This window comes from Echinops telfairi, unplaced genomic scaffold (genome assembly GCF_000313985.2).
Source record: "Echinops telfairi isolate 266 unplaced genomic scaffold, ASM31398v2 ScPeMD7_7473;HRSCAF=8511, whole genome shotgun sequence".
Lineage (NCBI taxonomy): Eukaryota > Metazoa > Chordata > Mammalia > Afrosoricida > Tenrecidae > Echinops > Echinops telfairi.
This window is the reverse complement of record NW_022111377.1, coordinates 10,724,734-10,737,240: the sequence shown is the minus strand read 5'-3', so window position 1 is coordinate 10,737,240 and position 12,507 is coordinate 10,724,734. Positions and strand designations below refer to the sequence as shown.

General features: G+C 41.4%; 2 protein-coding genes across 2 annotated transcripts in view; one reads left to right on the top strand and one right to left on the bottom strand.

Annotated features, from left to right (window-relative positions):
* The window catches only part of C1QL3 (complement C1q like 3), a 32,906-nt gene extending 24,044 nt beyond the window's left edge, over positions 1-8,862 (top strand). Inside the window, exons 2-3 of the mRNA XM_004712637.3 lie at positions 3-314; positions 6,147-8,862. Coding sequence (XP_004712694.1) covers positions 3-314; positions 6,147-6,326 — 492 coding nt within the window. The 3' untranslated portion in view covers positions 6,327-8,862. The remainder of the gene's footprint in view (positions 1-2; positions 315-6,146) is intronic.
* Positions 8,863-9,598: 736 nt separating this feature from the next.
* The window catches only part of PTER (phosphotriesterase related), a 56,079-nt gene continuing 53,170 nt past the window's right edge, over positions 9,599-12,507 (bottom strand). Inside the window, 1 exon segment of the mRNA XM_030889058.1 lies at positions 9,599-9,794. Coding sequence (XP_030744918.1) covers positions 9,599-9,794 — 196 coding nt within the window.

Below are 12,507 nucleotides of genomic sequence, written 5' to 3'. Positions count from 1 at the left end.
AGAAGGGCGAGCCGGGCCGCCAAGGCCTGCCGGGCCCGCCCGGGGCGCCCGGCCTGAATGCGGCCGGGGCCATCAGCGCCGCCACCTACAGCACGGTGCCCAAGATCGCCTTCTACGCCGGCCTCAAGCGGCAGCACGAAGGCTACGAGGTGCTCAAGTTCGACGACGTGGTCACCAACCTCGGGAACCACTACGACCCCACCACGGGCAAGTTCACCTGCTCCATCCCGGGCATCTACTTCTTCACCTACCACGTCCTGATGCGCGGCGGCGACGGCACCAGCATGTGGGCTGATCTTTGCAAAAACAACCAGGTGCGTGCGGGAGCGCGCGCCCAGGTGCGGGCCAGAGGGAGGAGACCCCGCAAATGAGGGTGGGGAGCCGGCAGAGAAGGGCAAAGCCGCCTGGCTCCCCCGGGAGCGAGAGGGAGAGACTCTCGGGGAGGTCGCGGCTCACCCCTGGAGAGGCGGGGGCCGTTCACTGGGAAGGGCATCCGTCTGTCTAGCGGCCTGGAGAGGGCGGTTCCCAAACCGGCTCTCGCACGCGCTTGAGAGCGCGACCCCTTAAGGAGCGGCAAGCTGAGAGCTGGGTGCCCCCCCACCCCACCCCAATGCCGCGACCGCTGCAGCAGGAAGGGAGCCGCGGAGCGGGGAGCAATCACCAGTCCCGGGATCCTCTGCAGCTTAGGATCACCTGTAGGCATTCTCAGGAAAGTAAGGGCTGGGGGAGCCTAGAATGCGCGTGCCAAGGAGACAAACCCAGGGAAGGAAAGTGGGGATCCAAGGGAGAAAGTAAGGGTCTGCAGGGCTCACGCTCTTGGGGAGCATCCAGAGCTGAGGCCAGTCTGTGGGGCTAGACTTCGCAGGGCCCTGGCCACATGGCTGGCGGAGAAGCGCATCCAGTCCTTGCCAAGACTCAAACTGCAGTTTCCTGCCTACGTGAGAGGACAGGGGAGAGGGAAGGAGTGTGTTAACCAAGGGGAAAGTTGAGGCTCTGTGGGTTTTGACACTGTAAAACACACCCAAACACAAGAGCCCAGGCTACTGAATGGCCTAGGAGGACGCCCACGATGGTGGCCGGGGGCGTGAGTAGCTGCAGCCCCAGCGCTCTGGACCTCGTGGCCAGCTGCCCGGGGAGCACTTGTCTGAGAAGCTTTCCCATCTTTGCCAGCCCCATCGCAGGCAGCTGCGGCTCAGGTCAGCCCTGGCCACAAGGGCTTGCTCTCTTTGGTCGCAGGCGCCTCTAAAGAGGACCGCCGGTGTGCAGTTTTCTGCTAGGGTCACTTCAGTGTTCATGTGGGAAATTCACGGTCACTGCAAACCCTTAGCCAGAGGAGGAAACGAACCTTTGTAATAATCTACAAGGGTAATCAGACCCTGTGCTAGGGCAAAGTCGGCATCCACTCTTGCGTCTGGGACCTGGGTTGAGTTCCAGGAGGCAACTCTACTGAGTGGCATGGGGGATGGCCCACAAACCCGCCACTGCCAGAAGAGGCCTCGTTGTATGCAGCAATTTCGATCTTGAATTGAACAAGGGTTGGGGGGCTTCCAGCCACCCATCTTTTGGGAATTCAGACCATTTAAGCTACAACCCAGGTTTCCACTAAGCAGCAGAACGCAGGTTGTCTTCTGGACACCTAATTCCGTGTCAGGATTCCTTCTGAAGTAAACGCCAAGCGCCCCAAATGTGGTAGGGAGAAAGGACAGAAACTCCCACTCCTCTGTCTCCCCACCCACTGCTTTCCTTCTAAAGAAATTCAGAGGCAAATAGCTTAAGGCACCCTCAGGACACATGAACAAAAAGAGGAAACATGGCCACCAGGAGGCACTGACAGGGTTGTTTATTATAGTTATTATGCAAAAAAAGAATATTAAAATAAATAAAACAGAGCCCTGGTGTAAGTAAATGGTAAATGGTTCAAAAGGGCGTGACTCACTGTTCCAAAATAGAGCTATTCTATCATCCTAACAAAGTGATCTAGGAGCAGCCCCCCTGCAGGCAGCTTGCAGGCACCCCATTATTTACAAATGGGCTCTCTTTCCATCCAAAGGCTAGGTTGGGAAAGCACCAATAGGCCCAAGAGACTCTTCTGAGGCACTAATTAAAATGGAATAAGATTGGAGTTTGATTCCTAAAGGTTTGAGGAGGGAGGCTGACAACTTTCAATGTAATCTACAACTCACGATGGCGTGGAAACCAAGGGAAGGATTTGTTCTAGTTACTTTCGGTGTTGCTTTCTACACTGCTGATCCTGTGTGTGTTCCTCTGACTCCGTGCACACCTTCCAGAGAGGTGCTCTATATGCATTTTGTTTTAAAAATGATGACACAGTTTGGCGTGCACAGCACTTCTTTGTATCAGCCTGTCAGGTGTATTCAAGGAGGATCAGAAAGAAAATAAAAGGTAAAACAGCCTGCCTTATCTGAATACTGCTTCCCACTGGCATGACTAAGCAGCTCCAAAAGGTATGCTGGGAAAGGTATGCAACAGGTCAGTCAGAAATATAAATATATCGTTGTAAACAATATGTCTTTAACTTCAGTCTGGACCAATTTGGGAAACAGTTATTACCATCGTACTATGAAGAACGTTTGTCTCCCAAAATGAGCTATTTTGTAAACCCTTGGCTGCAGGCAATTACAAAAGAGGAATCTTCTAAAGCATTTTATCATTATTATTATTATTATTATCATCAGTAAATAGATACTCTTGATTTTGAATCACAGTCTAGCCCGATCACTTCATGGAAGGGCAGTTTCTCCCTCTGAGTTGACCTGCTTTGTTTTCATAAAACAAAAACTCAGCGATCCATGTCAGTGCCGTGTTCTGTGGATTAAGTGGATTTTGAGAAGCACAAAAATTAAACTCGAATTGCAGTTAGTTCTCTTTAGGATGGAGGTGCGCCTCCGGACCGGAACCGTCAGAAAGCCATTTTATTTATGCTTTGTGTTGAATGCAGGATCACAGATGGAAACATCAAAGGCCAGTAAATTAACCGGATGTGCCACTTAACCTTTTGTTTATGATTCCACAGAAGTACAATGAAAATGAAATTATGAGAACATCAGTAGTAATTAATTAAATTAGCAAATGTTACCATAAATATTGCCTCTAACGATAAATCCTCCCTAATAAGATCATGCCAAAGCTGCATAAGCGATTGCCTTCTTACAAGCGTACCATGAGAGGAACTACAATTCCCTACTTCCCCATGAAACCATCAACTTAAATTTAATCCTGCCAGTCGTTGAGAGTCCATATGACAGTACATATTAAAAGGAAAAGTCAGACACAAATAGCTTTACATAGAAACAGGAAATGCTTTTGTGTATTTTTAAAATAGGCTTATATACTTTCAGCAGAGAAACCTGAATAAAAAGATTGCCATTTGAAGACAAACCCCCAAATAGCACTATACCCAAGTGACTGTAATATAAAACTGGCTTAGCATGATCACTGTCAAATAATTAAAGACCAATTTTCACTCTCAGAATTTATTAGCTATGGCACCAGTGAACATGAAATATGCTAGAGGAAGTGAATGGTCTGTGGGTTGAGATTCTTTTATTAGCAATATTAATGAAATGTCAAATTAATTATCTTTTCTAAGGACAGTAAAACAGGGACTTAAAAAAAAAAGCAGGATCTAACGAGTTAACTTGTGGTCTGACACGCGGGGAGTATCTACAGGGAGGACAGGGGCTGCTGGCTGAGGGAAGGATGCATGGGGTTCCCAGAGAAAATGCTGAAGTCAGTGTGCTTTATGGAACCTGACAATGACTTCCAGGGTGAAGGCCTTACTCATCCTCAATAGTTTGATGGTTTAAAGGGGGAATTGTTGAAGTCATTCAGCTGGATCCCAAGGCTTGCAATCTGAAGTCCCATTATTCTTTTAGAGTAAAATCAGGTGAACAGACATGCTATAATCATGTAAAACATAACGGGTGCATGGCAACTGTTTAATTGGGAGACAGTCTTAGGGTAGAGTCGAGGTTAAAATCTTAGAGAATTACTTTCATTAAAAAGCAATCACACTGGCTTTATCCAACAAAGGAAGCGAAAACCACAAGGGTGACTTTCCAGTCTGTGGGATCCCACTAATGCATTGGCAGGGTTTTGTGGTTATACCTATTAAATAAAAATGGTAACATCCTCATGGTTTTGTGGTCACATCCTGAAGAATAAAAACTGTATTATATCTTTTTCATTTATTTATTTTTTAGGATTGTTGTCTCTAAACTGAGTCACTTTAATGAGTCCCGGTTCCTAAATGCCTTCATAGAAAAAACAGTGTCAAAGCATGGCTCTGAGAACACACAGTGCACTGTCCGAAACACTGAAGAAAATGTGAGTCCAGCCTTTAGTAATAGGGGAGGAGTAGATGCTGGACTGACTATTCATTAGCCTATTCAATGCATGGCTAATTACCATTTTGTACTTGAACTTTTCTCATCCATTACAAGTCCACATTAAAAAAAAATCAAGGCATGATAACAATATCATATATATATATTTCCTCTGAGAATTAAGAACTGCATAAAATGAATGATTCGCATCATTCAGCTCCCGTAACCTGATGATTGCTTCCTAGGAAATACTACAAAGTTTGATTTTATTATTTCTTAATGGTCTAAACAGATACCCTCACTAAATTGCTGTCCACATTTGAATCAGTGCTTCTGATCATGATGACATGCTGTATTGCTTTCATTACACAGTGTATTAGTGAGAGAACAGTGCTAAGTTATATTAAATCCTTTAAGCCCGTTCTCTTTCTGTTATACGATAGCCAGGAAGAAAATTTAAAAATACAACTCAAATTACTTTACAAGTTCACCAGTGTCAAGAGCCTTCTCCTTTTTTAGCATTTCAGCATTAATGTGAGAACCAATCACATGAGAATTTCATTTGAAATTTGAAATAAATGCATATGGCAATGTCTTGACTTATGTCTCATTTCCCTCATTTGGCCAAATGATAAAGCCCAGCATCTCGTACCCCAGGTCATGCATTATTACGGAGTGCAGGCTGACAAAGCCACTAAATCACTGATTCTGTTATTAAGGGAAATATCTTGATAGTCAAATAGAAACAAGCCACAAAGTGGAATACATTTTACTGAAATAAATCAAATACGTATGGAAAGATTTTCCAAGGCAGAATCAAAATAGAGCTAAGTGAATCCGGAGCCAAATTTGAGTTGAGCACGTGTCAGACTGTCCATAGTACTTGATATGATAGGCAATTTGACTGTTTGCACATGTCTATCAACTCCCTAGTGAGATCATGGGCTCAACATGAGCAGATTATACGCAACCCTCATCCCTGATGCAAACCGAGCATGAAGAACCCCCTAAATATAAAAAGTGCATACCCTGAGTAAGTTAAAAAAAAATACATAGAAAATTTAAAGAGCTCAAACATAGACACTTCATCCCTCTCATAACTTTTAATAGATGTGTTAAAATTTAAACAGTTGATTTACATGCATACCTCTCAATTAAGTGAGAAAAGGGCACTCACAGAGAAAAGAACTCTAAAAATTGAGTGAGGTTTCATTGAATCAGGCTTCTGAAGGAGTCTGGCAAAGGGACTTTACCTGAATTAGATTTTGAAAGACCCAAATCAAAGATTTTTTGTTTGTTTGTTTGTTTTCCTTGTCTCAGTGAATAGTAGTGTTGCCCTGGGTTTTTATCTACCATAGCTCTCTATCCATTTCTGTAATTGTGGAGAACAACTGAAGTTCACCTTGACCTATACTCATAAGCAACTGGTTAGGATATTGCTATTTGGCTGAAATTAAAATACAAAGTGAAAGGAAAAAAATAAACACTATTCATTTATTTCGATAAGTGGCTGGGCATAGGAATTTAGGGACTTGGGGGGATTAGAACAAGCAGTAATTTAGGAAGAGACAAGACTGGCAGGCATTCTTTCCCAATGCAGTCCTACAGTAGGAGAGGTTGCTGGACTAGCCCCACCAATGCACTATTTTCTCCTTCCTCCTTCCCAACAACAAGAGACAAACTGCGGCCGTGCCTGTGCTAAATTCTGTGCTCTGGATGCATGAACGAATGGCATAAAGGAATAGAAGAAAGCTTGATAGCTGTCTTTTGAGAATATTAACTCTTGTCTGTTTCACATAGGTGCGTGCTAGTGCAATTGCCCAAGATGCCGATCAGAATTACGACTATGCCAGTAACAGTGTGGTCCTTCACTTGGAGCCAGGCGATGAAGTCTACATCAAGTTAGATGGCGGGAAAGCTCATGGAGGCAACAACAACAAATACAGCACATTTTCTGGATTTATTATTTATGCTGACTGATAACACGGAGACGAAGCTCCTTCTTCTGAGTTGGAACGCTGGATTCGTACGGCTAACGTCAGCGAATCAAGGATCCCAGGAGGTGCCAAATGTGGGGCACCTCAGTTGTGTGTATCAAAAGCTACCTGACTCACATCTGTATCCCTCAGAAAAAAACATTCTGTAAAAAAAAAAAAATTATAAGCAAGATAAGCAGATGTGTGATCCACTACCGCCAAAGCAAATACTCCTTATTGTTAGTGTCCATGTGAATGAAGTCCTATATAGATCACAAATTTTTATAGAAAAATCTAAGACAATGAATTATTTCTTCAATATATATGATACTTTGTGTACTGTGATCTTGCTGCTTTTACCCATACGTCAGCTTTGGTTCTTGTGAGTTCACCTGCTTACTCTGACACTTGGAGCCCATTTGCAGGGTGAGGAAAAATGACCTTACCCTGCAGGAGAAGGTCTACATGAAACGATGCTGCTTGCCCCCAAAGAAATCGTTTGCCTTGTACTTTTGTTAACTTTAGAGCTAGATCTGGGAATGATTCAACTTCAAGCCTTAACCTAGAATTTTCTGGATTTGAGGGAATTCCCAAACCTATGACCTCTTTCACATTTTCTTTTTCTTAGGGGTTTTCGCTTCTCTCTTTTCTGGTGATAATCTTTAAAAATAGCGATGGATAGTGTACCATAGGGTTACCCTCTAAGTCTGTTACTGTGTAATTATGTATGGTATTTAGAAAATCCCCTGTCTCCATTTTGTCAATAGAGTACATTTAGAATTACTTAGAAAGTCAGACAAACCTATTCTTTGGTAAAAAAAAAAAATCAGATGGAGGCGTTTGCCTTCTTTAGAACAGAGAGTAATCCTAACCCAGGGCACAAAGGGTTAATCTGAGCTGCTGCACGCATTGCCAAGGGGATACCAGGCAAGGCCTTCCAACAGTTTCTGCAAATCTGTGGCCTGAGAATATTTCATGATCAACAGTTTCACGCACAGTTAATATGACAGCAAAGTGTATATATTTTATACCAATATCTGCTACATATATATGTTAGAAGAAATATAATATATATATATGGCTTTAGTCCACAAGGCACAATGGCTGTATAGCCTCAAATGTTCATTTAAATATATATATATATGTATACATGTGTATATATACATATATATTCATAATTTGACTTATTTTAGATGACAAATAAATGGAGTAGCAAGATAGCGTAAATGACTTCTCTTTGATTATCCAGAAAGTTGCTTTTTTCAAAAAAGGTTAAAATGCCCCATATGTCATCACATTTGTGGAAGTTAGGCTTATGGTTTCTTTATGATTATATACCAATCAATAACTTAACTGCAGTCTGAGCAGATGGCTTGGCCTAGGACTTCAGAACTGAGGTGATGCTCCTTTGCACTGTCTATGAATTATTTGCATTTGAATGATCCCCCGCCCCCCCCAACCGTGGATCGAAGCTGAAAGTAAAGTAGATTTTAGAGAGTAGTGCAAATCCCTTCTCTGGTTCAGCTACACTGCCAAAAGCCATGTCTTTAATCTAAGGAAAAGATTAGCAATGCATGTTGATATATCCTATCTATCAACTTCCACAGTTACAATGAAAAATCTGCTCCTCTTTCAGTTGCCTTTGAAGGCTCTTGACAAGTAGGTTGAGAGAGAGAGAGAGAGAGAGAGAGAGAGAGAGAGAGACTTAAAAATCTGCTTGTTTCCCTGGTGAAGGACATTTGTTTTGTTTTGTTTCACTTAAAGAAATTAGCTTATTCTCCCGGCTTGTTCCTCTTTGGTATTTTCTGTTCTAATACATGGGAAGCTTGATCATTTTCAATCAACCAAAATCTTTTATGTAGCAATTTCAACTTTCCACAAGAGTTATGCATGGCCTTCCCATCTGAAGATGTTGTTTACTTTGTTGAAATGCCTTGAACTGAGGAACTGTCATGATTTATACGACTAAAATCATTTGGCCGGTTCATCAAGAATGATGACTAACTCTGTTTGGTCTTTCTAATATATAAGGTAAGGAGAAGGAGCTCTAACAGATTTCGTTTCGATGTAACAACAGGCATTTATGAAAGAGGAATTCACAGCAAAGGTTTGCAGAAGGTTTGTTTTTATTTATTTATTCTTGGGCACCTAGGAGCATAGTGAAAATTTGGAGCAAAAGAGTAGTTTGTAAGTAGCAGTAGATATCAGCTAAGTTTCAACTGACAGTTCATTTTAATTTTTATTTCTTAACTCAAAAATATCAGGGCTGAGCACATTTCAAAGAGCAAGCTCTAGAATCAGACTGTCATTTCTAATAGATATGACCTTTTCTCCAGATAAACAAGCATTATTTTTTTTGGTTTAGGCCCATGGGAAACCACCCCCCCCACACACACACACAAATTGAAGGAAATAAAGGGAATATATGTAAGGCAAACATTTCTTTCTTCCTCTTTTTCTTTGCATTATATCTTGCTAATTAAATTGTGGCCTTTGTTATTATAAATGTAACAATTCATTAAACTATATTATGTAATATATTTTGACTTTTTGATTTGATTTGATAATTCAGTACTTTGTGTGTTCATGCCTACTCATCCATTTTTTTTTCTCAAAACACAACAAACTTAATCCGCAAAATGGATACCCAATCCTCAAAGGTATCAAAAAATGACAGAGTACACTGATGAGCAATCAGCGTACAATCAGACTTCCAAAATATTTTCATCTTTGTAAATTTGTTGTTGTAGTATAGTAGCCTTTGAAAAACATGCCTCAAAATTTAACTTCCCTGCTGCTGAAGCTATTTTAAAGCATCATATTAGTCATTAAGCATTAATTAAAGAACAGCAGGATAATTAGTAGGATCATCAATATTACAGGAAACAGTAGATTGCTCCAGAAGGGAATAATTTAACCAGAAACACTTAAAAATTTTTTCAAGTATTGCAGCTGATAGATTAGTAAGAAAAGGGGGTGGGGGAAGCACTCCCTTTAGAAGATGCAGACTTTAAATCATTATTTGGAAACAGATATGCATGCTTCTCTATTTATTTTACAAAGGCAAAATTGTAGGGCTCAATTCAACCCAGTAATTCTCTTGAGGTGCCGGTTTAATAGTGACTTTTGAAGAAGGCAGAACTCTTCTAATTTTCATGGAAAGAAAATTCCCAGTCATTAGTCAGTCCTAGGTAGCTCAGATTAATATCCCACAGCTGGTCTGCATTTTATACTCAAGGTGTAAACTCATCAACAGTCATCCTACGTGAATGTTAGCTATTGCTTAGGGCTCTCTATTGGTATCTGATCAAGTGCATTCTCAGGCATAGCTCTGAGAAACATTTGAGGAACAATGTTGGCGTGTATATGCGAATCGCTGTGACCGCCATATTTCATCAGTCAATGCTTTGTTTGTATGTCTCGTGCCATCAGAATTCAATCTTTGTAGCCCTCATCCACCAGAAGCTGCACCCTGTGGAAAATGTTAACTCTTTATCTGGCAGATGTCGACATTAATAATTTCCGGGTGCTTGAAACTTTTTTCCAGTAAACCTATTGTGTTTGTCGTAACGATGCTGCCTTCTGTTGTGGCATGAGTACCAAAATTAATAAATATTGCCTGGTGGTGATAAAGATATTGCTGCATCCTGGCAGAAACGTGATCCCTTCTCCATGCACACAGAAATTGCCAGCCTGTGATATTTATGACATTGCCCGGCAATTCTGAACTAAAGAGAGCCTCTAATAGGATATGCCAGCTTGAATGAATGACCGCTTCAACATCTCACTAAATAACTTGGTTCTGAATTTGTATTCATTTTTCAGATCTCATTCTCTCTTTTCATTTAGCAACTAAAATCAATGGCTATTGGGAATTAAAATAGGCGAACAAAAGGAATCTTTGTCCAAGTAAAACATTCTGAGAGCAAGTCCTGTTGGGATAAAAGTGAACAGTCTGTACAAAGCTAGACAGTCATTTCACGCAGGGAGGCAAAGATACTTTGAGCAATTTGTCCCTTCGAAGGGTATGGGAATTCTGACTTGGTTGTCTTCAAGCTTTGCATTAAATCAATCAATAAAAATCCATGCTATCTTATGAGCAGTTCCTTTACATTTCTAGTCAACCTACAAAAGAACAGCTTCCCAAAGATTGTCTACAAATGCTACCCTCTGTTGTAATCTTTCCTGTGAGTTGCCTCCTGACAACCACCATCTCTATGTGTCTGGACTCTGGACGGTGTCCATGTTGACTTCCATGGCTCCCTAAGGGAGAAGCTGCAACTTGGAGGCAGATACTCTTCTCTGGGATTCTCTGTATGATCCTGTCCGTCTCCAGATCCCCACCAGGAAAAATAGAGGGTAGCAACTTCCTCCAGAGGCTATTTGAAAGGAAGGCATCCTTCTTTGTTTCCATAACATTTCTTAGTATTATAGCCCACAAGTAACATTTTGATGACGATGGCAAGCAAAAAGAGTTCCTAGGTGATACCATTAGCTCATGTACTCCCTGCTAACCAATAGGTTGGTGGTTCAAGTTCACCCAGAGCTGCCTGGGAAGAAAAGCCTAGGGATTTACTTACAAAAATATCAGTCATTGAAAACCCCATGGAACACAAGCTCCCGAGTTTAAATCAATGAAAACAGCATATTTTCAGGTCAGGGAGATGCAAAGGCCAGAGAACAACCAATTTGGTGCTTTGTCCAGAAATCTGCATTCATGCACAAACACTCCACGTGTGCCACATAAAATGCCAATTGTGCCACCAGAGGCATTTGCCTCATTGAAGTTTCTGCAACATTTAAAATTTCTGATCTTTAGTTACTTTGGGAACAGTTCATTTAAAGGAAGTATCTAAGAGAGTATCTAAGAAAAGAAGGTAACAAAGAAAGATTTGGCAAAACACATTCGGCATGCTGCAACTTAGTAAAACAAATCTCAATCCACAACTGAAAAGACTGAGAGATGGGTGATGTCTGTGTGTGAGGTACACTGATCAGGAATTGAACCCCAGGCTCCCACATGGAAGATGAGAACCACAGAAAAGATTTTCCGGATGAGTTTTTCATTCTATTTGTGAGCCTTTCCTAAAGGTTTTTGTTTCTTTTCCTTGTCTGAGAAAAAAAATGATAGCGTGTTACTACAAAGGAATATTATACAGTTAAATAATTACCGTAAGATAGCCTGAAACACAAAATTCGTGAATTCTCAAGTAGTAATGAAAGGATATAATGGAAAAGATACTCCTCCTTTAAAATAGGAACCATTAGCACTCATCCAATCAAGAATCTGCAGACTAGTTCTCTCACAAGAAAGATAATGTTATGGATACAGAAACATAATCACATGCTGACTATCAAAAAATACAGCCTGGCCACTTCTGAATCAGATCTTCTCCCTCATGCTGTGCTATTGTGCAGAAGAACAGTAGCTACAGAGATGCTGCCAGAAGGGAGGGACCACTACAGATGAGAAGACAAAAAATCACAGTAATTATAGAAATACAAATGAGTTAGTGTTTTGCAAACAAATATTAGAGAGCCTACAAAGTGTGAAAAAGGCAGAGATATAATAAGATTTGAGAAATGGAGCATAAGATTGAAGACAGGTGTTAGACACAGAATTTCTGGAGCTAAAAACCAGAGGTAGGCAGAAGCATGCTTCTGCATTCTTGCACTTCCGTGCTAGATTAGTGTGGATTGAAAATGGACTGCAGATGAATGATGAAAATCAACAGCCTGAAAGGGGTGGGGTCATGGGGTACAGGAGCAGCACCACCCAAAAGGTCATCCATTGATAAACCTGATATACACCAGGGAACAATGGTGGTTCATTGATAGTATTCTCACCTTCCATGCTGGAGACCTGGGTTCAATTCCTGATCAGTGTACCTCACACACAGACATCACCCATCTCTCAGTGGAAGCCAAAACCAGTCCATGTAATCCCTACTGCCCATAATTGTCCAATCCCCAACTGATCAAGATGGTGCCAGACTGGACAACATCTCATTTCACTGTGAATGGGGCCACCAGATGCTGGTGGATAACTCCACATTAGCTAGCAATAACAACACACCTGGGTCAAGTGACCTAATGCATGGTTTTAATATAAGGAAGAGTAACTATATACATGTACATCTACATATATACATAGGTATATGGAAATACAGCAAGAATATATATAT